The following is a 27,996-nucleotide window of genomic DNA, read 5'->3' on the forward strand; positions in this document are numbered from 1 at the left end:
AACTATAGCATTTGCTTAATGACCACTACAAAAATGGTGGTAAAATTGTGTCAGTCATATGGGTGGCCTGATTTACAATCATCACCACTATTGCTGTGATGGGCAGGCTCCATTACAGTTGTAAGCGAAGAACTACCTGTAAACACATTTTTCTAGGTGGTTCATTTTGGCGAAAGGGCAGGGAGGAATAACTGTTATGGTAATTTTTTGTCCCACAAAGTTTCAGTTGTTACTGTCCTCTCAGATAACAGGTAATTTCTGTGTCCTCTATTGTGGATATGTCATCATGCAAAACTGAGAATTAAGTATTAGATTCTTATTATGAAGATTCTATTGTGTTTGGGCTGACTTATGCATCGAAACCTCAACTCAGTCCATCAGATCATAGCCTTAATGAGAACTACGCTTTATTCCACGTTGCCTGGAAGTTGAGTCATGGCAACTGGACTTCTTTTCTTGTTGATTTGAAACATTTCACTGCTTATCCCAAGTAGCTTTTTCAGACTGGCTGAAAAAGCTACTTGGATAAGCAGCAAAATATTTCCAACCAACAAGAAAAGAAGTCCAGTTGCCATGACTCAACTTTTAGATAGCTCTACCTGGATGACTGAGAATCTTCATCAACACTGATTCCAAGTTATGTTATGCTCATATATACTGTATAAGGGTGCTCCCCTTCCTATTTTTCATTTGTTTGATGGACTGCTCAAGTGTGTGGATTCTAGCATGTAGCCTAGAGACAAAATCTTAAGTCATGTGTCCATAATTTCCTGGGCAACTGGGAAATTAACTCATTACTTGGCATCTTCTACACCAAACCAGAAAGTTTTCAGAAATCACTGAAAGTGTTGGGTGTTTCAACCTGAATGATAGCTAATGTTGGTAAGAGCCATGATGGCACAATGGTTAGAATGTAGTACTGCAGGCTATTTCTGCTGCCTGCCGTCTGCCTGCAATTAGGCAGTTCAGATTTCACCAGGCTCAAAGTTGATTCAGCCTTCCATCCTTCCAAGATTGGTAAAATGAGGACCCAGATTGTTGGGGGCAATATACTGATGCTGTAAAACTGCTTAGAGAGGGCTGTAAAGCACTGTGAAGCAGTATATAAGTCTAAGTGCTATTGCTAGTGTAAACAAGTCAGGCAGAATCTCTGTCAAGCAGCAGAGAGATCTGATCTGGCTCTAGGCACACTGAAAGCTGTAGCAGGACAATCATAAATGGCTCATGCTAGCAAGTTCAGTCACCTTCATAGAATGCATAAAATGACATGGCCACATATGTTCCATATACGAAGAATGGACTAGATTCTTCCAGCCAGGGCAAAAATCAGTGGAAATTATTTTACAGACAATAATTGCCAAGGCCAGATTGTATAAAGCTAGGTCACGTGGAGGAAAAATGGTAAATATTCCTCATGCAGATGTACATACAAAAAAGATTTTTATGTTGTCTTATATATGACTTATCTTTTGTGTCAAACACTTTTTCAGTTACATCCCCCATTTAATATTGTTCTGGGCTCAGAATGCTTATTTGATATATTTAGACTGGTCTTTGAGAATTTCTGAAATTTTACCTACATAAAGCTGTCTGTCCTGAAAAGAATAATTTGTGTTGCACAAACAGCACAATTTCACAGCTTTAGCACTTGTCTGTTCTATTTTTCCATCTGTCTTGCATTTGTGCAGCAATCTGGGTGGGACTGACAAGTTTTCCCTCCCTATTTTCTCTATTCCATATGTCTAGGCAGGATTAAACCTTGATTTGAAAGCCTGTATCTATCAGGGTTAGTATTATGGTTGAATTTCAGTCTGACTTGCCTAAGCAAGAAACGACAAGGTTGTCTGTGTGCTGGGGAGCTAACATATATGGAAGGAAGGCGGATTTGGAGGGTCGCTCACCATTGGCTTCTTATGACAGCATTCTCCTCTGAGGCATCCTCTGCATGCTCATTCAGCTACCTCCGCCTTTCTCTCCCCCTCCCCCGCCTTTTCTATCACTTCATTACCGATTCACAGAGAGAGGCAGCAGCAGCAGCAGACGCCTAACCACGCTTGTCACGAATCAGGGATTGCAATGAGCTCATCCTTTTTTTCTTTGCAGCTTTACAACCAGCCTTGGCTTTTTGCTCTTTCTGCTTCTCCTCCTTGTACTTACACGTACTTCCAGGCAAGCTGGGCCATTGCAGCTTGCCTTTTTCTGCATCGTTCTCTGCCATTTTTCTCTTTTTTCAGGCATTTTTAGATCCAAGTCTTCAGCTTATATTTGCAACTGTACTTTGGAATACTGACTTCTTCTGTGCTTCCTCCAAACATGTTTTCTGGGGGATTTTTTTTTTTAATATTATACTTGGTTGTCCCTGTTGTGGACAATAAATGCATCGGTTTCTAAGAGACCTAAATCTGGCTCCCTTAATACTATAGTGGAAAACTGTGGCTTAAGAAGACAGCATTTCTCATTCTGGATACTTGCAGTCTTTTGCTGATGGAGGAAGGGGTGTCTTGCCCAACCCCAGCTCCCAAGCTCACGCCACCCATCAGAAGGACCCAGGATATTCACGATGAGAGAAGCAAGCTTGTGAATGAGTATGCTTGTCGAGTGCTGGAACTTCTGGGGATGGGGCATCGCCTGTTTGTGCCTCGTCTTCTTGCGGTGAGATCCTTGTTTTGCAAAAATGGGTGTCTAGCAAATCTGTCATTCTTGTCTACTGTCTGTCTGCTTTCACATACCCCGTTCATCTAGTGGTTCATTAGAGGGTCTGTCTCTTTTAGTCATTAGAGTTGGGAAGCAATGGCACTTATCTACCTTCTTTCAAAGCCAGGCATAGGCAACGTGGTGTCCTCCTGTTATTTTGGACAACTCCCATCATATTACATTGTTGGTCATGTTGATTGGAGCAGTTTTGTATTCTGGTCCCAAATCGCTTTGCCTATTTTAGATAGTGGGAAGGAAGAACTGTCCACTATTTTGTGAATCCAACATTATTTCTCTGTTCCGAACCTCTGATTTTTATTTTTTTTAATGCTCCATTATGTAATTTTCAAAAGCACGAAAACGGGGGGAAAAAAGAACTGTTAATTTTAAATTAATGTCATTTTTTAAAAAAAAAACATGTTGTATTACTTGTTGCTATTAAAACTGAGGAACATCTTCTTATTCTGCCTTTCTACTGAGATACAAAGGATAATTTGGTGTCCTAAGCAAACAAACATGTCTCAGGTGGATTCTAGAATAAGGATATTGACATGAAAATAACAAAGTCTTATTAAATAATAAATAATATAATTGTTAATGAACTGTGATTCTGAAATATTTATGCATATTCTTGTCCTTGATCTGGTGGTGAATATGGAGATCCTATTTGACAAGCAAAGAATACAAGTTTGAGGTAACCAAACTTTCTCCTAAAACTCTTTGGATGCATTTGAATTTCAATTCTTTACTATTCTAGCCCATCAGCTTAGTTAATAAATTGTCAATATACCATCAAAACATTTTATCATTATAGTGAATAAATATCAAAATCAAAAGATAAAAAATTTCTATTATTTTTAAATTTTTGATCTTTCTGACTCCAGGATTTGTCATTGTCTAATTTATAATCCATCATGTCCTTAAAAAAATCAAGTTTCGTAACAATATATTCCATGCAGTGCCTTTTAGTCCTGGATAGTAGCTGTTCCGAAACAGAGTCAATGTTAAACATAAGAGTTTCTTGTCTATTAACATGTCCTTAAAATGGCTAAGACTCTGTTAAGCTGTAACTGCTGCCTCTAGAAAAGCAGTATATGTAGGTGGCTAAACTTTAGCAGTTCAACTACGGTAACAAGTAAGTGATCCTGCTATTATACTTATTTATTTCTATAACATCCCACAATAAATTGTATGCATTGTTGGCATAAGACAGAAATTGCTACTTTTTTTAAATTTGCACCCTTGTAAATCTTAATAAATGATACTTAAAAATTTTGTACAGTAAACATATCAGTTCAGATGTGAGATCAAGGAATGTTCGATCTGGTATACTATTTCCAATATGTGTCTATAGAACATACTGTGGGTGGCTTTTATTTGCTGCAATTTGTCACCAACATCTTATATTTAGCTAAAGCAAAGTTGTGCTGTCTTTGGAAACAGTAATTCTATTTAATTGTCATGAACAATAACTGAAAAGACACACCATAATTTTTATGTATTGGTTTCTGTCTTTAACATTTAAAATTTTCTGCACTGTTTTATTGTCTTCTTTTTTAGGTGAGGGACCAGAGTTATGCAGACACATGTGTGAATTTATATAATGAAATTATAATTATAACGAAATTATAATTTTTGCTTCTTTTTTTAACAGACACCTCCATGGTTTTACTTTTTCCAATTTTTTTCTCCTCTTTTTCAGTATCTTATCCCATATCTTACAATTACTGCTATGAATTATAACTCTTCAGTGTATGTAATTTCCTCATGGCTGTATTCCTTCATATTTATCTCATCTTGTTATTTTTTTCCATCAATTTTATTAATCACACTACATCCAAATCATTTAAAATAAATTAACAAGGTCAATTAGTCTTAATCCAAAAAACAAGTATAGTATAATGATTAAATGTTGGATCAGGAGCAAAAAGACCAGATTCTAGTCTACTATCAAGCCTAAAAGCTCATTGGATAACTTTGGGCCTGATACGCTACCTTATGGGGTTGTTGCAGGGATGATGGGAGAAAAGAGCACTATGTGCACTGCATTGAGTTCCTGAATGAAAGGCAGGATATAAACCAAATAAGTAAATACAAATAGGAAACTAGTTGCTCCTCTCATTTACATAAGTTATTAGGTGATTCCTATCATATATTTCTTTTTAGCAATTTAATTTTGTTTCTTGGCCTTTTAGCTGCTACAATTTGTAGAAATTATTGACACCCCCCCAATTAGTCCTGTATATGTAGTCTACTAGTCAATACGTAAAGTCTATTAGATAATCCCATGAATCTGTTTGAGAACACTGTCAAGGAAGGTTTTATAGATTGCATAAAATAGTTTTTGGGTTTTAAGAATACTTAAAACTAGTTTAATACTTTTAACTTTGAAGCAATGCAACCAAATGCACATAAAACTAGGCTTCTATGATTTTTCTGGTACTGTTTTCTTTATTACTAGGGGCATAAACAAAATGTAAAATATTTTTCTTGTTTTGAATCTGGAAAAAACTATTATGCTCCCAAAGTTCTGCTAAACCACATCAGATTGCTGAATAAAATCTGAATTCCACAAGAAATTTACTAGAAATGTTGGACAAGTCTGCAATACCTCACCAAACTTACCCATTTCTTTTGCATGATCTCTGTTACTTTATATCCTTTTATCACCTTTTGTTCCCATTCTTCCCTTTGCACCCTTATATTACCTTCTATACCTATTTCTTATTTCACTGATCTCAGGAATAAGAAACAGGCTCCTAGCATGGTATATCATATAGATGCCTCCTGAACTTCTCATCACATTTTCTTCCTACTGCTCTGTCTCCGCTTGGCTATTGTAGTGGATATCTCATTTGACACATCTCACTGGCCATCCTATTTCTAATTTCCTTGATCCAAACCTTCCCCTCCCCATATATCCATTCAGCTGCCACTATGATGTCCACACATACCCATCACCAAAGAAAGCCTTGGCGTTCCCCCAACTCTTACTCTACCCCAGCCATTCTGCCTTAAAACAACCACATTTTGTTCTATTCTATATCTGGGGCAAAGCAGCTGCTATCATGTACGGATCAAACCATCTGGTAGCACTTTTTCAAACAAACACATTTTATTAAAAGACAAGCTTTCATGAGCAATAAGTTTAATCAGATATTAGTTCAGTCAATTCATGCATCTGTGAAGCTCACAAAAATATGTGCCTTTTAATAAAACGTGTTAATCTGAAAAGATGTTGCCAGACTCCTCCTGAATTTTTGCTACTGTAGACTAACAACCAGATGAAAATATCTGAAATGCAGTTTAGTTTGATCACAAACTATCTAAAGCCAGATATTCAAGCAATCTGTTTCAACCTGTTCAAATACTTTAGCCATTTTTCTTTTTCTAGTAAGTTCACAGAATTTCCAACAGTTTACGTAGTCTACGATCAGTTTGCATCAGAAACTGAAAAGTTATCTGAATTTCTAAACGCTATTCAAAATTAGAACGTTTTAATAGTTTTCATCCAATACAGACCTAAAAATATTTACTCCAGGACACATTGATAGGTTTTTCTTGCATGTGGTACCCACAAAATCTATACTTTGAAGCAGAGGTGAAATTCAGTTACCTTCCCTACAGGTTCGCAAATGTTCACATACGCCGTTGTCTGAATGCAAAGCCTTCTGTGCATGTGCAGAAGCTTAAAATGTTGCAAAAAAGTGATGTCATGACATCCACATGGGTGGGCGGAGCCTCCCTCAGCCACCGCTACCGGTTTGTCCGAGCCTGATAGAACCAGCTAAATTTCAGACCTGCTTTGAAGGCATTATTTCGTTAATTTTTCTCCATGTCCAATTTTTACACATTACCATTGGAAAATATGTCTGCTTTCCCTATCCTGATCATGAAAGATAAAAATTTCTTACTTGTCATGATCTTTTCTAAGTTTGTGACTTCTTTTCTCAGTAGGATTACTAATACATTTACTTTTCTAGAACATCGAATAGAATAGAATTCTTTATTGGCCAAGTGTGATTGGACACACAAGGAATTTGTTTCCGGCGCATAAGCTTTCAGTGTAACAAGTGATAAATCATGATCATAATAATCATAAGATACATTCATCAAAAATAATAAGATACAACACTTAGTAATAGTCATAGGATACTAAATAAGCAATCAACATAAATCATACTAGGATATTAAATAAAACAAATATAAATCAGAAAATAGAAGCAGCAAAGTTATAGTTATAAGATAAGGAAATAGATAATAGGAAAGATGATAAGGATAATAGTAATGCAGCCAAGGTAATTTGACAGTATTGTGGGAATTGGTTGTTTAGCAGAGTGATGGCATGGGGGAAAACTGTCATTGTGTCTAGTTGTTTTAGCGTGCAATGCCTTATAGCGTTGTCTAGAGGGAAGAAGTTGAAATAGTTTATGTTCAGGATGTGTGTGGGGTCTGTAGATATTTTCTTTCTGGCTCGTGCAGTATATAGGTTCTCAATGGAAGGCAGGCTGGTAGCAATTGTTTTTTTCTGCAGTTCTAACTATCTGTTGAAATCTATTGTCTATTGTATCTATTTTCATCTAAAAATAATGCTCATTTCTTCATTAACTCGAGGCGGTTTTTTCCTTTTTGTTCACTTTTTAAATCTTTCTGTACAAGACATATCTGCATTGTAATTTCTTGTTTTGATTTTAGCTATAATTTCTTCTAATTTTGCCTTTCCTTTAATGAATGGGACTAACCCATTCAATTTTTCCAAATTCAGCCAGTGCCATGACTTTTGGTAAAAGTTGTTCAAAAGAACACTCATGTCCTGGAATCACAGGATCTGGAATGGAACAGACTCAAAGGCACACAGATCTATTCCTTGTAGAAAAAGCTTTCCCTTCTTTTTCTTAATAGGATAATTATGCACAGCACCACTGCTGGAGATTTTCAAAAAAAGATTGGACAACCATTTGTCTGGGATGATCTAAAGTCTCCTGCCATGGGCAGGGGGTTAGACTAGAATACCCCCGTGTTCCCTTTCAGCCCTATGATTCTATGAGTCTAAGATGTAACAATTAAGTATTTAATCTTGCAGATATTTCATTGTGGTGGGTGACAGTTGACAAGTGTTTTCCGATTTCACTCTTTTAATTGTCAGGGACATCTGCTTTCCAATTTCTCTTTTAGCAAGATTTTAAAGAACTTTCAACTCAAATCATCTGAATCTAGAACAGTGTTCGTTTGATCTTGGCTAATTTCCAAGGCACTATAGACATTTAACCCACTTTATGCTTTAACTTTCCTTTGCAAACAGCCTTTGCCACTCCTGGGGGTCTGGTGCAGGACTTCCTCCCTCCTTGAGATGGTCTTTATAGAGAGTATTAGGAGAGAAGAATTTCTGAGGCTGCTTGATATTTATCCCTGTCCAGAGTCCCACTTGCTGTAGCTACACCTGAGGTTCAATTCTTCTTTGAACTTCGTTGTCCCATCTGGAACTTCTTTGACACCTGTGGGGCTTAATGCTACTGTTGAATAGTGGTGATGTACCCATCCTTACTGGGGTGTTGGCTATTATCCCAGCCAGGTTTAGCTTGACTTCCATCCAGCTTCTTTCTTCCATCCTGGTCTGGTGTAATGGTGCCATTAATGGTGCCACTTATTCATTACATTCTGTTTATAACCAAATTGCTGGGCAAAAACCCCACTGTTCTCACTGTTGCTGTTCTCACTATTCATGCTCTGACTCCAACCATTGACCTAACTTCTGTGGTTTCTCAAAGGTTCTACTATCAGGCAATCTTATGGCAGAAGCTTCCTTAGTACCAGGTTCCTCTTTTCTAGGCATTCTGCCAAGCAAAACCTCCTGGCCAGCTGCCTGGATCCCTTGCCAACTTTTGCTGGCCAACGTGCCAGCTGGACTTATTGGGACTTCAGTTGCTTTTCCTGAGCTTTTCTGTGCTTGCCAATCCACTAACTGAACTCTTTTACCTGTAGTATTTCAATCCTGCACAATCTTCCTTTTTTCTTCTCTTCTCTCTGGATCTTGAAACTGTAGAGCTCTTTTTTTATTTTCAGTAGCCCTGCAACCCTCACTATTGGACCAAGCTTGAAGTATTCTTTTCTCGGCCCAGTTAGCCATTTCTAGTAGCAAACCTGCTTTTCAATTCCCTCTCCCCTTTGAATGCACCTTCAAGTTAAGATATATGTGTTCCACAGAGAGAACTCAGGAACTATCCTGTTGTATCTAATATACCCTTTAGTTTTACTATATTCCACATTCTAGCATGATGTTTTGCTGTAATTAATAAAACAAAAATAAAAGTATCTATTATCTGATATTTGAGGGACTGCCACAAAGATGAGAGGGGCAAACTATTTTTCGAAGCACCTGGAGGGAAAACTAGAAACAATGGATGGAAACTAATCAAGGAGAGAAGCAACCTAGAACTAAGGAGAAACTTCTGAACAATAAGAACAAGTAACGAATGGAATGGCTTGCATTCAGAAGTTGTGGGTGCTCCATCAAAAAGAGATTGGGCAGCCATTTGTCTGAAATGCTCGAGCAGGGGGTTGAACTAGATAACTTCCAAGGGTCCCTCTCAACTCCTATCTCTATTATTCATCTATACGTATCTAACTTCAGGATCCTCTGCTTTTTCTGATAATTGGCTCATTGTCTTTGGTTTCAGCCTGCCTGTATGACTGTATTGTCATTAGATTGCTTGCCAAATGAGTTATTGCAAATGTTTAATAATTCATATTTTCTCTTATATTTGTTTTCATTACTATAGAACTATATATTGTACAATTTTTGAAAATTCTCGGCCACACGGTCTTGTTTCATATATGTTGGAATGGAATGTTGGCATTTAATGCCCTTATTCATGTATCTTTAAAAGTTCAACAAATATTTTATGTAGTTTGTTGTATTTCATCTGATCTATTGTTATTATATAAACTCACTTTCTAAGGGAATTCTTTCCGGAACATATGCTGACTTGGCAAATGTTTCTGTCTTTCTGTAATCTTGTTTGCAAAGGGTTTTAGAATAGTCTTTTAATCTTCTTTAACTTAATTTGCTTCAATTAGATCCTCTTCCATGATTACAGGTAGTCCTTGGCTTCCAACTGTAATTGAGCCCGGAACTATGGTTGTAAGGTGTGGTGGTGCATTAAGTAGGTTACTATGTGACCGCTCCAGATTTTACAACTTTTTTGAGTCATTAAGCAAATGCCACAAATATTAAGTGAATGCCACAGTCATTAAATGAACACTGTGGTTGTTAAGCAAACCCATTTTCTTCAGTGGGTGGTTTTTTAAAGGTTTTTTTTGCCGGATACCAGAAGTAAATCCCAGAAACCAGCAAAAAATGCTGGAATGCTACAGATGGCCATAAATGGTTGCCATATGCCCAAAATGCAATTACGTGGCTTTTTGTATGCGTGTGTGTGTGGCCATCAGAACTGCAAACTGAGTTGTAAGTAGCTCTGTGTATATGTGTGTCATAACTTCAAATGGGAAGGGACTGGTCGTTAAGCAAGGACTACTTGTGCACTTGAACAGCCCTAAACTAGTTAAAACGTTCTTCTGATCGTAAATATGCTTTTCATTTTTCTTTAATTAGTTCCTTCAATTTGTTGACATTCTTATTCAAAATATTTTACCATGTCTATTCTTGCTTGATGTTGGAAGTCTGGCTTCAATTATTTTTTATTCCCCAAAACTTTTTCCTCCCCCACTCCCCAAGTCTTTTGTTAACTAGCATGATAATTTGTTTCAGAAGCTTCTTGGAGGTGCTTTTTGATGATATTTTGGAAGGTTTTTTTCTAGCAGGTTTGAAAGGAAACTACAGCCACCTATCTCCACAACCCCCATCTCAGACACACCAACAACAGCCAAGCCTCCTACAACTGACCCCATTTCATTGGGTTCATAACCCCTAGTGATCACAGAAAAGGAAGTGCAGGACCTATTTCACAGACAAAAGCCAGGAAAAGCTCCAGGCCCAGACAAGATAACTCCTTCTTGCTTAAAAGTCTGTGCTGACCAATTGGCCCCCATCTTCACCCATATTTTCAATAAATCACTAGAGATGTGTTATGTTCCTTCTTGCTTCAAACGCTCTACCATCATCCCAGTGCCGAAGAAGCCCACCATCAAGGAACTGAATGACTACAGACCAGTTGCTTTAACATCTGTAGTCATGAAAACCTTTGAAAGGCTAGTGCTTTCCTACCTGAAAACCATCACGGATCCGCTGTTAGACCCCTTGCAATTTGCATACCGAGCAAATAGATCAATAGATGATGCTGTTAATATGGCTCTGCACTACATCCTACAACATCTTGCGTCTCCGAAGACCTATGCAAGGGTCCTTTTGTAGACTTTAGTTCAGCATTCAATACCATCATTCCAGACACTAAGCTAAACCAGCTACAGGTACCGGAACAGACTTGTAAGTGGATCACAAGCTTCCTAACAGGAAGCAGCAGGTGAAGCTAAGCAAGATCACATCAAATACCTGTACAATTAGCACAGGGCCCCCCCAAGGCTGTGTGCTCTCCCCACTTCTCTTCTCTCTGTATACCAATGACTGCATCTCCAATGATCCATCAGTTAAGCTACTGAAGTTCGCAGATGACACAACAGTGATTGGTCTCATTCGAGACAATGACGAATCCGCATATAGACGAGAGGTCGAACGACTAGCCTTGTGGTGCAACCAAAACAATCTGGAACTGAACACACTCAAAACCGTAGAAATGGTGGTAGACTTTAGGAAAAACCCTTCCATACTTCCACCTCTCACAATACTTGACAACACAGTATCAACAGTAGAAACCTTCAAATTTCTGGGTTCTATCATATCGCAAGATCTCAAATGGACAGCTAACATCAAAACATCATTAAAAAGCACAACAAAGAATGTTCTTTCTGTGCCAACTCAGTAAGCTCAAACTGCCCAAGGAGCTGCTGATCCAATTCTACAGAGGAATTATTGAGTCTGTCATTTGCACCTCTATAACTGTCTGGTTCGGTTCTGCAACCCAACAAGAAAAACACAGACTTCAGAGGATAATTAGAACTGCAGAAAAATAATTGCTACCAACTTGCCTTCCATTGAGGACCTGTATACTGCACGAATCAAGAAGAGGGCCGTGAAAATATTTGCAGATCCCTCGCATCCTGGACATAAACTGTTTCAACTCCTACCCTCAAAAGCGCTATAGAGCACTGCACACCAGAACAACTAGACACAAGAACAGTTTTCCCGAAGGCCATCACTCTGCTAAACAAATAATTCCCTCAACACTGTCAGACTATTTACTGAATCTGCACTACTATTAATCGTTTCATAGTTCCCATCACCAATCTCTTTCCACTTATGACTGTATGACTATAACTTGTTGCTGGCAATCCTTATGATTTATGTTGTCTGAAATAGGAGTTGGTATTAAACAAAGAATTTTGGTCAGAAAGCTTCGTTAATATACTGTATCACCTGCATTATGATGCTTGCCTGACCCAAACCTCCTTATAATTTCAGGTTCTCTCACATCTCCATCTATTAATATCTCATCATATCAAGATGGTATTCCACCAAGGAGGGATTTCCTCAGGTGTGAAATCTGAACCGGTTTGCTACTGGTTTGCTGGCTGCGCATGTGTGTGAAGTGCGCCATGCACATGCACACGCACACCAAAAGCGTGCTACACACACATGCATAGCACACACCAAATGCGTGCTATGTGTGCATGCGCAATGTGCACCAAATGCGCGTTGTGCATGTAAAAAGCTACCAGTTCAGGTGGTAAAAAAAAACTAGTATAAGACAATCATCTGTGCCACGTGGTTTAGAATAGAATAGAATAGAATTTTTTTTTTATTGGCCAAGTGTGATTGGACACACAAGGAATTTGTCTTGGTGCATATGCTCTCAGTGTACATAAAAGAAAAGATATGTTCATCAAGGTACAACATTTACAACACAATTGATGGTCAATTTTCTAGCGAAGCTAAACTAAAATGATCCTTTGTTTCTGTTCTTCCAAGCCTCCTTTTGGCTTGTCCGTGCACACAGTACACACCAAAAGGAGGCTTGGGAAGGTAAGTAGAACAGCAAGGGGGGGTCAGCTGTGGTGCACAGTTTAGCTTTGCTAGAAAGCAGAAAATCCTGCTTTCCAGCAAAGCTAAATCGCGCGGCACAAGTGATTGTCAGATCATAGTTTTTTTTAACTACCGGTTTGCCCAAACTGGGGCGAACCAATAGCATTTCACCCCTGGATTTCCTCCATATTCCTGTCTTACATTAGTCAATATTCAATTTTAAGGATTTAATATATGAGTTAGTTTCTCCCTTTACAGGTAGTCCCTGACTTACAACAATTCATTTAGTGACTGTTTGAAGTTACAGTGGCACTTCAAACGGGACTTGTAAAAGTGACTTATGACCATTTTTCATGCTTATGACAGTTACAGTATCCCCATGGTCATGTGATCAAAATTCAGATGCTTAGTAATTGGTTCATATTTAGGATGGCTACAGTTTCCTGGGGTCATGTGATCATTTTTTGCAACCTACTGACAAGCAAAGTCAATGGGGAAGCAGATTCACTTAACAACTAAGTTACTAACTTAACGACTGCAGTAATTCACTTAACAACTGTGGCAAGAAAGTTTGTAAAATGGAGCAAAGCTCATTTAATAACTGTTTCACTTAGCAACAGAAATTTTGGGCATAATTGTGGCTGTAAGTCAAGTACTTCTCATTAGGAAAGCCAAAAATTATCATTGTATGCTAAATTCTGTCCTGAATATTTGAATGCATTTATAACCTTCCTGTTCGGTAAGACAAACATACCTAAATATATGTGGGTGAGCATATATGCTATCATATGTACACATAAAATAAAGAACTATAATTCTTACATGTATGTAAAAAGAGAGTTCCATTGCAACATACCAACCATGTCTGCAGTGTATCACTGAGGAACAAGGAGAAGATGGAGGGCCTGTCCTTTTTCAGATCTTTTAGGAAACTGATCTGGGGTTCAATTAAACCCAGTAAGATAGTGAAAATGAGTGTGTGAAAACAATTTATTGAGTTCACATTTTAATTTTCCAAATAAAAATGGCAACAAACATTTATCACAAAGTGTATATACCATGGGAATCTGGATGGGTGTGTATTTTTTTCATAGATGCTGAAATGAGAATATGAATTTCTGCTTTATTACTCTAGAAGTACTAACTCTCATAAGAGGAATTATCACAAAAGCAAATTTACTTTGTTTAATCATTAACATTAAAAAATGGCAACACACCCAGATTCCAAGTTGGTCCTCAACTGTGGTATATTAGTTTTGGTATGTTGGCTATAACTAGGGTTTATGTGTTTATAAATGTGGTTTTTTTTGTACCTTTATACATAGTAAACTTTTGTTACCCATGAAGACAATTGCTGCATTGTTTTGTCATTTCTGAAGCTTTCAAAACCTTTACTACAATGGTACACAATTCAGAGATCTGAGAAAGAAAAGCTATCAGCATGATTTTAACATTACTAGCTTTTTTAATATTTATTTCTCAACTTTATTATTTTACAAATAACTCAGGGTGGTGAACATATCCGACACACTCCTCTCCTCCAATTTTCTTTTTTAAATATAGAAGAACAGCAAGAGTCCTTCGGGAGAAGGGTGGTATAAAAATCGAATAAAATAAATAAATAAAATAAATATCTTACATTATGCTGACTCTAATTTTCTTGTTTTTAGAAAATAGGGTTATTATTTAGCTTCCTATTCCATTGATTGGATTTATGCTTATATAAATACTATATCTTATGAAATAGAGCAAAGCTACTTTGATTCACTGTTTACACCTGTTCTCCAATATATTTCTTTGCAGACTTCCAAAGAGGATCTTCTGCAAGCTGATTTTGAAGGGGCTTTAAAGTTTTTTAGAGTGCAGCTGCCTAAAAGGTACAGAGCCGAAGAAAATGCTAGAAGGCTTATGGAACAGGCCTGCAATGTCAAGGTAAGATTGATTATCTTGGACATTTTTGACATAAAATAAAGCTAATATAAAGACTGACAATTTGAGAAATCAGTAATTGAAGAAAGGATATCTTTGCTAAGTTTTTATTAAACCCCTCCCTCCCAAATATCACCAGAACATAATTTGCCACCCAGTTTGCTTAGACAATAAACTGGTTTATGGAAAATCTGGTTCTTCTTTCTGGGGCTCATTCAAATAGGTACAGTACTCAACAGAGATAGATCCACACCAGAATGTTTTAATTCTTGAATAGACTAATTTGACAGGGTGTGCTCAGCCCAGGGTGCAAGGATTCTTCGTCTTTAATGCAGTGTGTATTTTTAAATGTTTTCAAATACTTCTGTATCCATCATTCCTTATGCTTGTCTTTGACTGTAATAAAGATTGATTTGTGCAATGTTGAGGAAAGTGTTTTTTTTCTTCAGGATTACTTTGAACATTTTTTCTTCTTCTATATAAAGTTTTCTTGGTTATTGACAGTAAAGCCTTGGGTCTGTTGCCATTTGTGCACTATTCTTTAAGAATGACAACTGACAGAAGCTTTACCTTATATGTCATGATGAAGCTTAGACAGAATTGCCTATATAACCAAAAGGTTTATCAAATTAACAATCACATCTCTTGGTTTTCATCACTCTTTTGTACTTATAATAATTATTCTGGGTTTATCAAATACATACTTTGTTCCAATTGCAAATCCTGGCAAAACTGTAGCTCAATATAGCTTTTTGGTATGTCAGCACCAGGGGCACTGGTTCCAATCGGATGAGAACCAGACTACTTTTCCTGACACAGGAAGATAAGCCAAAAAAATAATTCCACTCAAAACCTGCAGATTCATTGTCAACCAAAAAGAAGAAGGAAGAAGTCTTATGTGCTTCACCTTCCCCACTAGCATCATCATATTCTCAAAACTCTCCTGATGTAAAAAATAATATATGTAGCTCAGGTTGAAATGTGGAGTCTTTAGTGCTTTCTGAGCTTGACTGTTTGCTTGCAGACATCTCATAACCCAACAAGATAATGTAAGTGCTAGTGAGCGTGAGCTTTAACCCTTTAACCTATAGTAGGTATTGCTGCTGGTATTGGTGGGGGCTTGATTTTCTGCTGAGTAGTTCCTTGATTAGGATATTGTTTTCTGCTTGGTTTTTTTTTTTTTTGTCTAGTGTTAATCCATGTTTATCTAGTTGCTGGCCATTGGAGGAAATGTGTTCTGGACTTGTTTCCTTCTTAGCTTTTAATCATCTCTTTTGGGTGATTACGGATATTTGGTTTATATCTTTGTCTGAATATCAAGATTCCAGGAATTCCCTAGTGTTTTTTTTAATTTAGTTTCATCTAGGATGCTCATAGTTTCCCAGTTGAAACCAGATTATTCTGTCCACATCTTGTGAGATTAATTTGTTTTCTTCATGTCTTCTGACTGCTAGATGGTATTAATGGATGTGTTCTGCTAATCTTCTGCCTGTCCTACATATTAGCTGTTAACATTCCTTACACTGTAGAGGATTTCTGTTTTTTCTTCCTGGGATGCTGAGTCTTTTGGTTTACTTAAGATGTTTTGGAAGGTTTTATTGGATTACAGGATCATAAAAAGGGAGTTACTGTGCCACGACGATGCCATGTGATTGTAATAATCTGTTGGTTATTTCTGAGATGTTATTTTTTTCATAGCTTGCTTGGCTGTGATTTAGTGGGTTAGGTAATCCGGCACTCTTTGATAAAGTTGTCTGAGTATCCAATTTATTGTAAGATGTTGTATAGGCGGCCTGTTTCTTTTTCTGGTGTTCCTGGTTACTGTAGCGTATTTCTACTCAACTGAACAATGTTCTTACACGGCTCTTCTAGTCAGATGTTGGATGGGATGTTATATTTGAAAAGTATTAATGAAAAAAATGTTCAAATGCAAAGCAATATCTTCAGAATATATGTAAATCCCTTGTATGGCAGAAAAACCAGAATCAATAAGAAGGGGTCCAGGAATACTATTGTTTTAAAAGTTCCTAAGCAACAGATAGGTATATAGTAACAAATTTAGCAGTTTTTCAGGAGAAATTGTAATACTGTGATGGTATCTTTTAATGATAAAGTGGAGAAACGTTTTAGTCAGAAAAGTTTGCATGGTCCAAAAGTTTTACTTGAGCAAATATGAACTTTAATAAGGCAAACTGTTCTGAAGGCACATTGATCTGGTTCTTTGAGCATTTGGCAAAAAAACAATCAGCCTTTGCTGAAGTAGGGAAAAATATGGGCCGTCTCTGTGTTTCTTAAAGTGTGATTGGCTTAAACCCTTTAGTTCAGGGGTGTCCAAACTGCGGCCCGCGGGTCAGTTTTTATTGGCCCGCAGCAAATTCTCGGTGGACAGTGGGGTGCGGCCCCCGTCCTGGCCCCCAAGGAAGCCGCCGCTCGCCCGGTTGCAGATGCAGAGTGGCTCCGCTGAGGCGATCCCCGCCCACCCGGGGCTGCGGGCCGGCCATTCCGCCACTGGGCTGTAGGGGGCGCCCAGGACGCCCATGGCTCCAGCCCGGCCCACCAGACAGAGGAAGAGGCGGGCGGCGACGCCCATCGTCCCCACGCGGGGCTGCAGCCCCGGAAGCCAGGCGGGCGAGGCGCTCTGCTTCCCAGCCCCGCGCGGGATCCTCTCCGGGCGCGGCGCTCTGCACGCGCTCAGGGGGCGCTTACTTGTCGCGGATGATGGTCTGCAGCTCCCGGATCTGGTCGTTCATGGGCAGGAGTTTGAGCTGGGCCGCCGCCGATCCCGGCCAGTCGTGACGCGTCGCCGTCGCCGACGTGGCCGTGGCCTCCTCGGCGCCCCCGTCGCCCGCACAGCAGCCGTTCCCGCCAGCGCAGCAGCATCGGCTGCCGTCGGCGCTGCTGCTGCTGCTGTCCGGGCTCAGGCTGTCACCGCTGCCCGGGCCGGGGGCGGGGGAGCGCAGCTGCCGAGGCCCGCCCCCGCCGCCCGCCGGCATCCCGGCCCCTGCCCCCCCCGGCCCCCCCACGCGCCGGCCGCGGCAAGGCATCGCCTCCATGCGCCGCCGAAGCAGCCGCCGCGGCGCCCCGCCACACGCTCCGCTTTACCTCAGCCGCGGGCCCGTGTGCCGGCCCGTGACGCGGCCGAGCTCGCCCGCTCCCATTGGCCGCCGCGCCTGCCGCTCCGCGCCGCGCCGCCACTCGGCGTTCGGAGGAGGGGCCGGTGCCCGCCCACTCTCGCCCCCTAGTTAGCCCCGTCCCTTTCTGGCCTGGGTGGGAGCCGCGTGGCACACCTGAGTGGCTGCGAGGAAGCGGTGCGGGCCTCGCCTGGGCCTCCCCGGAGTCCCTCCATTGGCTGCTGTGTCTCCCTCAGTGGGAAGAGAGTTCGCGACGGACGGCGGAAAATCCCCAGTAAATACATGCTGGTTGCCAAAAGCTTGACTTTTGATGTAACTGGGGATGCTGCGAAGGTCATAAATGCAAAGACTGGTGGTAAGTCACTTTTTTCAGTGCTGTTGTATTGGTCGCTAAATGAGTGGTTGCAAGCCGAGGATTACTGGTAGCCGCTGTCAGTATTTAGGTCTCTATGTATTTAGGTTTCTATGCCCATAGCCACATCCACTCAGTCACATGAGGAGTTAGCCACGCCCACCAGTCACATGACCACCAAGCCACACCCCAAAATAAGCCACGCCCACAGAACTGGTACAAAAATTTGTAGCCCCCCCCTCCCCCCCCTCCCCCGTGGCCCGGGCCTTTGCTTATTTTTCTGTATTTGGCCCTCACTCAAAAAACTTTGGACATCCCTGCTTTAGTTACTCATCTGTTTATATAGACAGAGTCAATAATTGCTACTAATGTCTCTGTCCACTTGCAACTCCAATCTCTCTAAAATTTCTGAAAATCTGGTCTGTTTTTTGTGGCTTTAATGGTTTGATTGCCAGTGAGCAATATAATGTCTGAAGGAGGCTTGTTTTACAGTTTATAGTAAATGCATTTATTTTAGGATCTTCTAAGGCAGGGGTCCCCAACCCCTGGTTTGCAGACCACTACTGGTCCATGGCCCATTGGCAACTGAGCTGCACAGGCAGCGGGCGAGTGTGGGAAACTCAACTTGCGCAAGTGGCATGGATGAATGTAAAACTATCCCCTCCCCCTGCTGCTGCCGCCACTGCTGCCATCCACGGAACTGGAAAAGGTTGGGACTGCTGTTCTAAAGTATATTGCAGAAAACATAGTAACATATCATATTTCTTTCAATAACATACCTTCATATATAGATTGCATAAATGATCAAATACTTATTTTTCATTGAACCATTGTAGTAATTCTTCCTGCTCTTGCCTCAGTGGTGTGAGATATTTGTGTTGAAAAATATTTTTAGTGCTGTACATATTGTACATCTTTTTGACCAGGTTACTTATTTAATCATTATTTAAATTAATTATAATTCTATGAAAAAACAGCTGTTATTATTATAGTATTGACCCAATCTCAGGAAAACATTCATAAAGCTGTTACATTTCTACATTTTTAAAATTACCTACCTGTGAGTTCAATACTTTAGGACGTATTTTGTAATTTTGTATCATGGTAGATCAGAATAATGAAGAACTCTGACAGAAACTGAGCAAGCAACATGTTGATGCATAATTTTCTATCCCTCCCTGTTAGTTTTGCCAGTCAACAGAAACAGCTAAACAATAATAAATAGCAGAAGCATTTTGGTTACCTGCCTAACAGACTAGAGTCCTAATGAAAACCCATGGTTTGTTCTTGTCCTTTAACTCCCTGCTTTTTCGAGAGAGGAACTAAGTAGTTGGTTCATAATTAGAATTTTTCATATGCAGATGTGGCCACTAGCTGCTACTTTAATTTCCAAACCACACAATAATTTTTACCAACAAATTGCACACCTAGGAATCTTTGGTGGGTTGCAAAGGATCATGTAAAGATTTCCAGTTGGCAAGCTTTTCTCAGTCATACACTTGAACCAGAAACAGATACAAGCAGACATATCTGTAATCAATACGTTTTTTGTAAGAAAAATAATGAAGCTTTCATGAAAGAACTCCAACAACTCTGTATCAAACACAAGCTGTTTCTAGTAAAATCAAGATTTCAAGTCTTGTATTCTTTTCTTGCATAGTACAAGAGACTTGAAACTACTTTTTTGGGAGGCAAGAAGAATAGTTTCCACTGTCCCTTATTTTGGTAAACCAGTTTTAATTCAGTTTTAGGCTGCTTGCTTCTCATTTTATGAGATCTTATTCCAGACCACCCCCAGTGTGACAGACTACAGGTATTCTTCATTTAGTAACTGTACTGATAATGAAAAACTAACTTTGTGACTAATGTTTGACTAAACATGCATTCTCTTGCAAAACTGTTTTTCTCGCAGCACAAGCGTCCCTAAAAAGTGTTAACTGCAAATTAACAAGATCAGTTCTGTGACTTTAACTGGTCAGCTCACAGCTGTTGCTTGTAACTGGTAGGATTTTAATCACTTTTACACCTTGAGCTTCTGTTTGCTTCCAAATGGCTGGAGGGTGTTAGCCAAACAGGCAGTGCTAGCACTTTCCTTTAAATATGTGTTCTCCATTGTATGCCTTGCTCACTCTCTTATAGCCATAAAGAAATCCCAGATGTCCAAGATGCCTTTAGAAAAGGCGAGAAACTTGAGATTTTATTACTGATGCATGATGGATAATTGAGAAAGTCAAACAATGAAAAAAAATCACTATATGTTTCATTGATTAAAGTTCATTGATGACCATATCATATATGAAATGTGTTCAGAAACATGGGTATGCCAAAACATCTCATTGATCTGATTAAAAAATATATATACAGATCAGGAAGCTGCAGTAAGAGAGAACATGGTAAAACAGATTGGCTTCAGGCAAAAGAAAACAACCTACTTTCCAACAAACAATTTGGTTTCAGGAAAAAATTATCATGTAACTTACAACTTCTCCACTGCAAAAACATATGGACTTCAAATCTCGATCAAGGCAAATCAATAGATGCAATCTACATAGACTTCTGCAAAGCTTTTGACTCAGTAGTACACGATAAACTTCTCCTAAAACTAACATCCTATGGCATCTCAGGACCCCTCCACAAATGGATATCTGCTTTTCTGTCTAACAGACAACAAGTGGTCAAAATTGGCAATGCTTTATCAAATCCTGTTCCTGTCAAGAGTGGCGTTCCTCAAGGCAGCGTCCTTGGACCAACACTCTTTATACTATACATTAATGATCTTTGTGACCATATCTCAAGTAATTGTGTTCTCTTTGCTGACGATGTCAAACTATTTAACACCACAGACAATACTTCTATCATTCAAAACGACCTTGATCATCTATCCGCTTGGTCTAAAAATTGGCAGCTCCAAATTTCAACCAGCAAATGCTCAGTCTTACATATAGGAAAAAAGAACCCAAAAACTAAGTACATACTAGATGGACATTACCTTACAGATGACCCCCATCCCGTTAAAGACCTTGGAGTTTTCATGTCAAATGATCTAAGTGCCAAAGCCCACTGCAACTACATAGCAAAAAAAGCTCTAAGAGTTGTAAACCTAATTTTGCGTAGCTTCTTTTCCAAAAACACCACACTACTAACCAGAGCATATAAAACATTTGCTAGACCAATTCTAGAATACAGCTCACCTGTTTGGAACCCTCACCACATCTCTGACATCAATACAATTGAACGTGTCCAGAAATATTTTACAAGAAGAGTTCTCCATTCCTCTGAAAACAATAAAATACCCTATCCCAGACTTGAAATCCTAGGCTTAGAAAACTTGGAACTCCGTCGCCTTCGACAAGACCTAAGCTTAACTCACAGAATCATCTATTGTAATGTCCTTCCTGTTAAAGACTACTTCAGCTTTAATTGCAATAATACTAGAGCAACTAATAGATTTAAACTTAATGTCAACCGCTTTAATCTAGATTGCAGAAAATATGACTTCTGTAACAGAATCATCAGTGCTTGGAATACTTTACCTGACTCTGTGGTCTCTTCCCATTATCCTAAAAGTTTTATCCAAAAACTTTCTACTATTGACCTCACCCCATTCCTAAGAGGACCATAAGGGGCGTGCATAAGCGCACAAACGTGCCTACCGTTCCTGTCCTATTGTTTTTTATTTTCTTCTTCCTATATATATGCTTGTACCTCCTTATATTTACTCATATATGTGTTTATATACTATATAATCTTTTTGTATGATACCTACATATATTGTTGTGACTAAATAAATAAATAAATAAATATGACAAGGTGGTGTACACCCCCCTTATTCAATTTGTAAAAAGTGGAGTGGAAGAAGATGAGCATAATTTTAAAATTGCAGGAAGAAATATCAATAGTATGTCTATGCCAAAGATAGTGCCTGGATACTGAAAATGGAAAGGATCCTCAATCTCTAATAATAAAAATCAATGAACAAAGTGAAAAAATGGGATTAAAATTAAATATAAAGAAGTCCAAACTAATGACAACTGGTAGAGTAATCAGCCTTAGAACTGACAATAAAGATATCAAAGTAATAGATACCGTCTGCCTTTAGGATCAACCATCAACAGTAATGGAACAGTCACAAATACGCCCCTTACTGGCATGTGGTAAAGCAGCCCTTAAAAACGGTATTCAAATGCTATGATGTCTCTGCACCTATAAAGATCAAGCAAGCCATAGTATTACCTGTGACACTCTATGGAAACAAAGATTGGACTTTGAAGAACCAGGATAGGAAGAATATTAATGCTTTTGAAGTTTGGTATCTGAGAAGACTCCTGAGAATACCATGGAGAGCCAAGAAAAGTGGATCATTGAACAAATCAACCCGTATTTTTACTTGTAGCACAAGTGACTGGGCTCAAATTATGCTACTTTGGACACATTATGCAAAGGCATAACTTCCTGGAGAAGGCTCTAATGCTGGGGCAGGTGCAGGAAAAGCGAAGAAAAGGATGACTAAAAGTTACCGATAGGTGGATGGACATTTTATTTTATTTTATATTTTTATTTTATTTTATATTTTTTTATTTTATTTTATATTTTATATATTTTTTATTTTATTTTATATTTTATATATATTTTTTATTTTATTTTATTAGGTTTCTGTGCCACCCATCTTGTTACACTGGCAATGAATTACTATTGGAAGACTTGAAACACCAGGTTAGGGACAAATCATGGAGAATGGCCATCTAAGGGGCCAATAAGACTTGAAAACAACTTGAGGGAATATAATTATTACCAGTTAATCCAAATGTCCTACTTGGGTTACAATTTGGGCTCTTGAAAATTTTTTACTTAAGTGAAATGTACAAAATATTCCAAAGATATTTAATACATTCCTAAATCACATATTTAGAAGAATGTTTTCAGTGTAAAATTTATAGTAAGATCTTTCTATATACATAGACTCAAGTTCTGCTTAAATAATGTGTTCATAATGTAAAAGAAAAAACTTCAGTTTCAAAACAGAGTTGTGTAACCCTTCTCTGGTTTTCTATTTTCGTGGCTTCATCCAGGTGTTTTCTCTTTAGGCATTATTCAGATTACTGTACTTAATTTGTTTTTGCGCAGAATGGCAAAAATAAATGAATTCATTATGAAAAGTTTTGATTTTGAGTGTCTTGTCTTAAATGCAGTCATAATTTTAATTACTTTTTTAAATATTACAAATTAAATATTAAGAATTGTCAGTTATTTTAACATTTCATAAGGAGAATTTTAAGGAAGTGACTGAGCAATTTTTCTGGTCTTCCGAGAAATTCCAGCTGAGCTAAAGCAACAACTTCCTTAAACTTGGTGCAATAATTAGTGAGTTCAGTTACCCTCACATCAGTTATATACGCAGACCATAACAATACAAACACTTGATTATAGAACCACCCATTGCATAGTTCTTGTTATTTGTTAGTAAGTAAATGAATGAATGAAGTGACCATTGCAGCTTGGAGGATCTGATATACAGGTTGTAAATGTTGTTAAAATAATTTTGAATATGATATCGTAATTAACACATATAAGTAAAAATATTTATGATTTAATTTTTTAAAAAGGAAAATTTGTTAAAAATGCAGGAATACTGTTGAATGTTGAAAAAAGGACTCAAGAGAATCACTTGGCAATTATTTACCGAGGAGAAGGAGGAAGAGCTGGTAGTTTTTCAAACGAACACATTTTATTTAAAACGTGTTTGTTTTTATGTGCAATAACTCGCTGCCTGATATGTAAATTTACTGTATGAAATGCTTATGTGTCCATTGGGTAGTTTTACAGTGATATTGAAAAAATGGACTTGTTTTGTTAGGTGGATTGAGATGGGCTTGGTTTGATGGTGAGATGTAAATTGTTGAGATCATAATAGAATTTCAATTTTCAGAGAGATTCATTTTCATGGGTCCAAGATTATGAAAATGACATCAATGAATATTAAATAAAGGAGAGTTTTAGGGAGTAAGAATTGAAAAAGCATTCTGAGTCAGCTATGAAGATGTCAGAATATTGTGGAGACAGGCATCAGTGGTGCCACTGATTTCTAGGTGTATGTTATTACCAAAGGTACAGTCATTTTGGATGAGTGCTTAGTAGCGATAGGCCTACTGTCAAGATATGCTGTGTTGATATCAGCTATAATGCTTTTCATAGCTTGAAATTAATATGTGGAATGATGGTGTATAGCGACTCAGCATTCATAGTTGTTAAAATAGGTTTGTTAGGGAGATTGCTAATGGATTTCAGACTTCTTAGGAAGTTTGTTGTGTCTCTTACATAGTTAGGAGTCTGAGGGATACCTCATCAATCCCTTGTCATGGATAGATTATTCCATTAATTGGAGTTGCTAATCTGTGCAGAGAGAAGAGTGCAAATAAAATGGCTTTTCCAGACATCTGATGGATTCAGGTTTTCAGATGACAGTTGGGGATTTACCCAGTAGTTTAAAAGACAGTTCTATTGAACACCTTGTTAGCTTCTGGAGGACCTTCCTGACTTTCCCAATCAGCTTCTTGCTTTTTTGAGAAACTCTGAAAAATGAAATGAGTGAAGAGATGCTCATGGAAAGCAAGAAGCAAATATGATATGACAGGGGTACAAGTTTAAACCTATTTTGTCATGATAAGGGCAGTGAAGGCAAATTAATTCTCCATTTTTATTATATCTGTACAATCTGCCAGCTATACTATTGAAAGTGTCCCTTAATGGCGGGAATGGCCAGAAGAACAAATTAGTGCAAATTATGATCACTTGTCTAAGTACTTTATAGAAAAAAATAACTCATATTCACTCTTGAGTTGGAAGCCAGATGGACAGAATCATTTGAGATGATAGAGATCAGGCCCCTGGATATGTTTTGGTGTGCTATAGGACTTGATCCTCTTCCCTGTCCTGTTTAACATCTGAAACTATTGAGAGTGGTTATCCATTACTTCCAGGTGAGATAATAGGGTATGCGGATGAAATGTAACTCTGTACTAAATGAGAGATGGAGTAGACATCCTAGAAGTAGTCTGGATGGACACATACTGGTACTTTCTATATCTGTAGATACTCTATATGGCATGCAAAGTAAGTTCAAAAATAGTGGTGTTCTTGAACACTATTTATTTAAACTAGTACATATGTATCATGAAAGTTGGAAACAGGAAGGAGGATGAGAAACATTCTATTGTAGGATCATTGTGGAATGTTGATACAATACCACAGCATTAATTTAAAAAATTGGATAAGTTGGTAATTAGTATATTATTAATTTCTTAATGAATTATTTTTCAGAAAAGTGCTTGAATTATTTTAAAACATGTCTGCATATAGCTATGCTGCTTATAGAGAAGTCACAAACTATTAACAAACTACTTATTATAGCTGCCCAGTTTTGGTATTTTTTTCTATGGAAAGAGATAATTTCTGAGACTCCTCTCTTACACAGTCATAAGTGTCCTCCCAGGTAATCCAATGTCTGGATTGTCTTTTAGAAAGCTGTGCACAGAAACTAAAAAGGAGGAACTAATAGAATATATTTGATGGCTAAATGAGAGAGAAATTAAGTTTGGGTTACTATCTAGAAATGAATCGTGTTATTTGTAAGTTTAAAAGTCTCCTTTAAATGTAGTTTGGCTAAGGTGGGTTATGGTAAAAAGATTCTTTGTATCTTTTTATTTACATATGCATTTGATTGAATCATAAAATATCTAGACGCCCTTAGTTTTGGGGGAAATTTACCATTTCCTGGTTCATCCTTTGGTCTTTACCACAGAATATATGAGAGCGTGAGCACACTTGAAGCCTAGGCATTTCTCAGTTGTAAGTAGATCCTTCTTGAAAACCTTCCCAGGCAGCAAAGAATCACGGGAAGTTCCATTCCTTGCTTTCTCCTACAACAGGTGTCTTTGTTCAGTCACCTTCTGCACACATTATCAACCCTTGCTGAGTCAGACTGATAGAACTACAAAGGCGAGAAGGAGTACTTTCATTTCTAGCAAGGATTTTTAACCAGGAAGTTGAAGCCAGAAAATCTTATTTTAAAAAATGCTTTTATGAAAAGTTTCCCTACCCCAGTGACATAATCTGAAGAATAAAGTGGAGGATTTAGAATGACAGGCAGGAATTCTACCCACTGATGATGAAGAAGAATTACTTGTTTACAATATGGATCAGAGCTGCCTTCATTGGGAAGAAAACAAGTAAGCCCACATTAGCCTCAGCATCGCCAAACTGCATTACTAAAATAGCTTTTTGGATTATATATGAGATATTTTAATCTCAAGGATTTGTTCTTCATGCTTTCTTTATTTAAACCTATTAAAATTCTGCCCAGTTTCGCAGCAATAATATGGTGCTTTTATTTCTCTCTTATTAAAACACAAAGGGCATTCCCAGGTTTGCTATTTAAGTGCAAATAATATGACCATGAAAGATTTTCGAAGTACTTGCTGAGAAAAATGAAATTGAGGGCAGAGCAAAGTTATATTTTCATTTTGCAAGAGACAAACATGTGACATTTTGCTAACAATTGGACTTACAAGCATACATTTTGTCATTACACTATCACTTCTGTCATTTTTTATATATATAATTAGGCTTTTTATCACAAGGCTAGGCAGGAGAGAATATTTCAGGAAACCGCAATGGAATGAGTCATTTTTAAAATATATTCTGTTTTTTTTAATTTATAGAACGCTGTTTTCCAATATTTTAGAAACATAGATGGATATACTATGTTAAAAGTTTTTCTAAAGGTTTTCTTTATTGGTATGTTGGTCAATCTATCAGTTCTGTGACCAGCACCTTTTTCAATTAAAAGGATGGGATGTTACATACAAAAGTGTGTTGGATTCTCTTTCATTTTTGGAAAAAAATAGTTTATTTCTTGTGAATGAATATCACAATAAGATTGTGATTAAATAAGATTTTACTATCTTACTTTTTGACTAACGAAGAAAGCTTGGTTGTGTTTTAACCCCATTTTAAAAATACCAATTAATTTTTGTAATGTTAGAATAATTTTTAAAAAGTCAAATGTGCCTTGAAAACATATCCAACCATGCAAATATGGATTCTTTCCGAAATATCAGGCAGGTTATACAAAAAAATCCCAATCACGACAGAATGCTATTCATGTCTACTGTGCAAATCTGTGGAAAAGGCATAAAACAACTCGCCTTGAGAAATCTGACTCCTCCACTAAAAGGAATCTAGTGTGATTAAATATTGCATTTAAAGAAAGCTTTGTGAGAACATAGGAGATCTTCGCTGTGGACTGAACTGTTCCTCTTTCTCTCGGCTTCTTTCGGAATTACTTTTTTGTTAGGAGATTATTTTTTATGGTTGAAGAAAACTTAAGGAAAGACTGTTACCATATGGATATATGAACAGGTGTTTCAGCTATCTGTGCCACACAGAGACCAAGAAAACTCCCAAAGGAAAAGCAGCATCCAGGAACTGTTCTCATTGGCTGAGGGAGCTTTTCTTTCTTTTTCTTTTTCCTTTTCCTTTTTTTTAAATTTTGTTTCTTCGGTGACACTCCCTGCCTAATCACTTCAGGTGGCTGCTGTGAAAAAGTCATACCGAGCTAAGCTGAACTGAGCTAATTCTTCGTCCTATTGCTGGTCACTGCTAACAGAGTTTGCTGACAACATGATGAAAGAAATTTCCGTTGTGATGGCCTACAATTCTCATGTCTTTAGCCAGCCGTATGATGAAGATTTTCTAGCCAGCCTGGTGGCAGTCAGCAAACCTAGATATGTGGTAGG

General features: G+C 38.1%; 1 protein-coding gene across 8 annotated transcripts in view; it reads left to right on the top strand.

The window, feature by feature from the left end:
• Positions 1–27,996, top strand: part of RABGAP1L (RAB GTPase activating protein 1 like) — a 188,049-nt gene that overhangs the window by 121,519 nt on the left and 38,534 nt on the right. For 4 of the 8 annotated variants that reach the window (XR_009154646.1, XM_058178630.1, XM_058178632.1 and 1 more), the window contains exon 18: positions 14,594–14,722. Coding sequence is in view for 6 of the 8 variants with exons in the window: in XM_058178630.1 (XP_058034613.1) it covers positions 14,594–14,722 (129 nt within the window). In the remaining 2 variants the exon portion in view is untranslated. Of the gene's footprint in view, positions 1–1,999; positions 2,653–14,593; positions 14,723–23,741; positions 27,992–27,996 lie in introns of those variants that run through there. The other 4 variants (XM_058178637.1, XM_058178633.1, XR_009154648.1 and 1 more) reach the window with 4 other exon arrangements.

Source organism: Ahaetulla prasina, chromosome 3 (genome assembly GCF_028640845.1).
Source record: "Ahaetulla prasina isolate Xishuangbanna chromosome 3, ASM2864084v1, whole genome shotgun sequence".
Classification (NCBI taxonomy): Eukaryota; Metazoa; Chordata; class Lepidosauria; order Squamata; family Colubridae; genus Ahaetulla; species Ahaetulla prasina.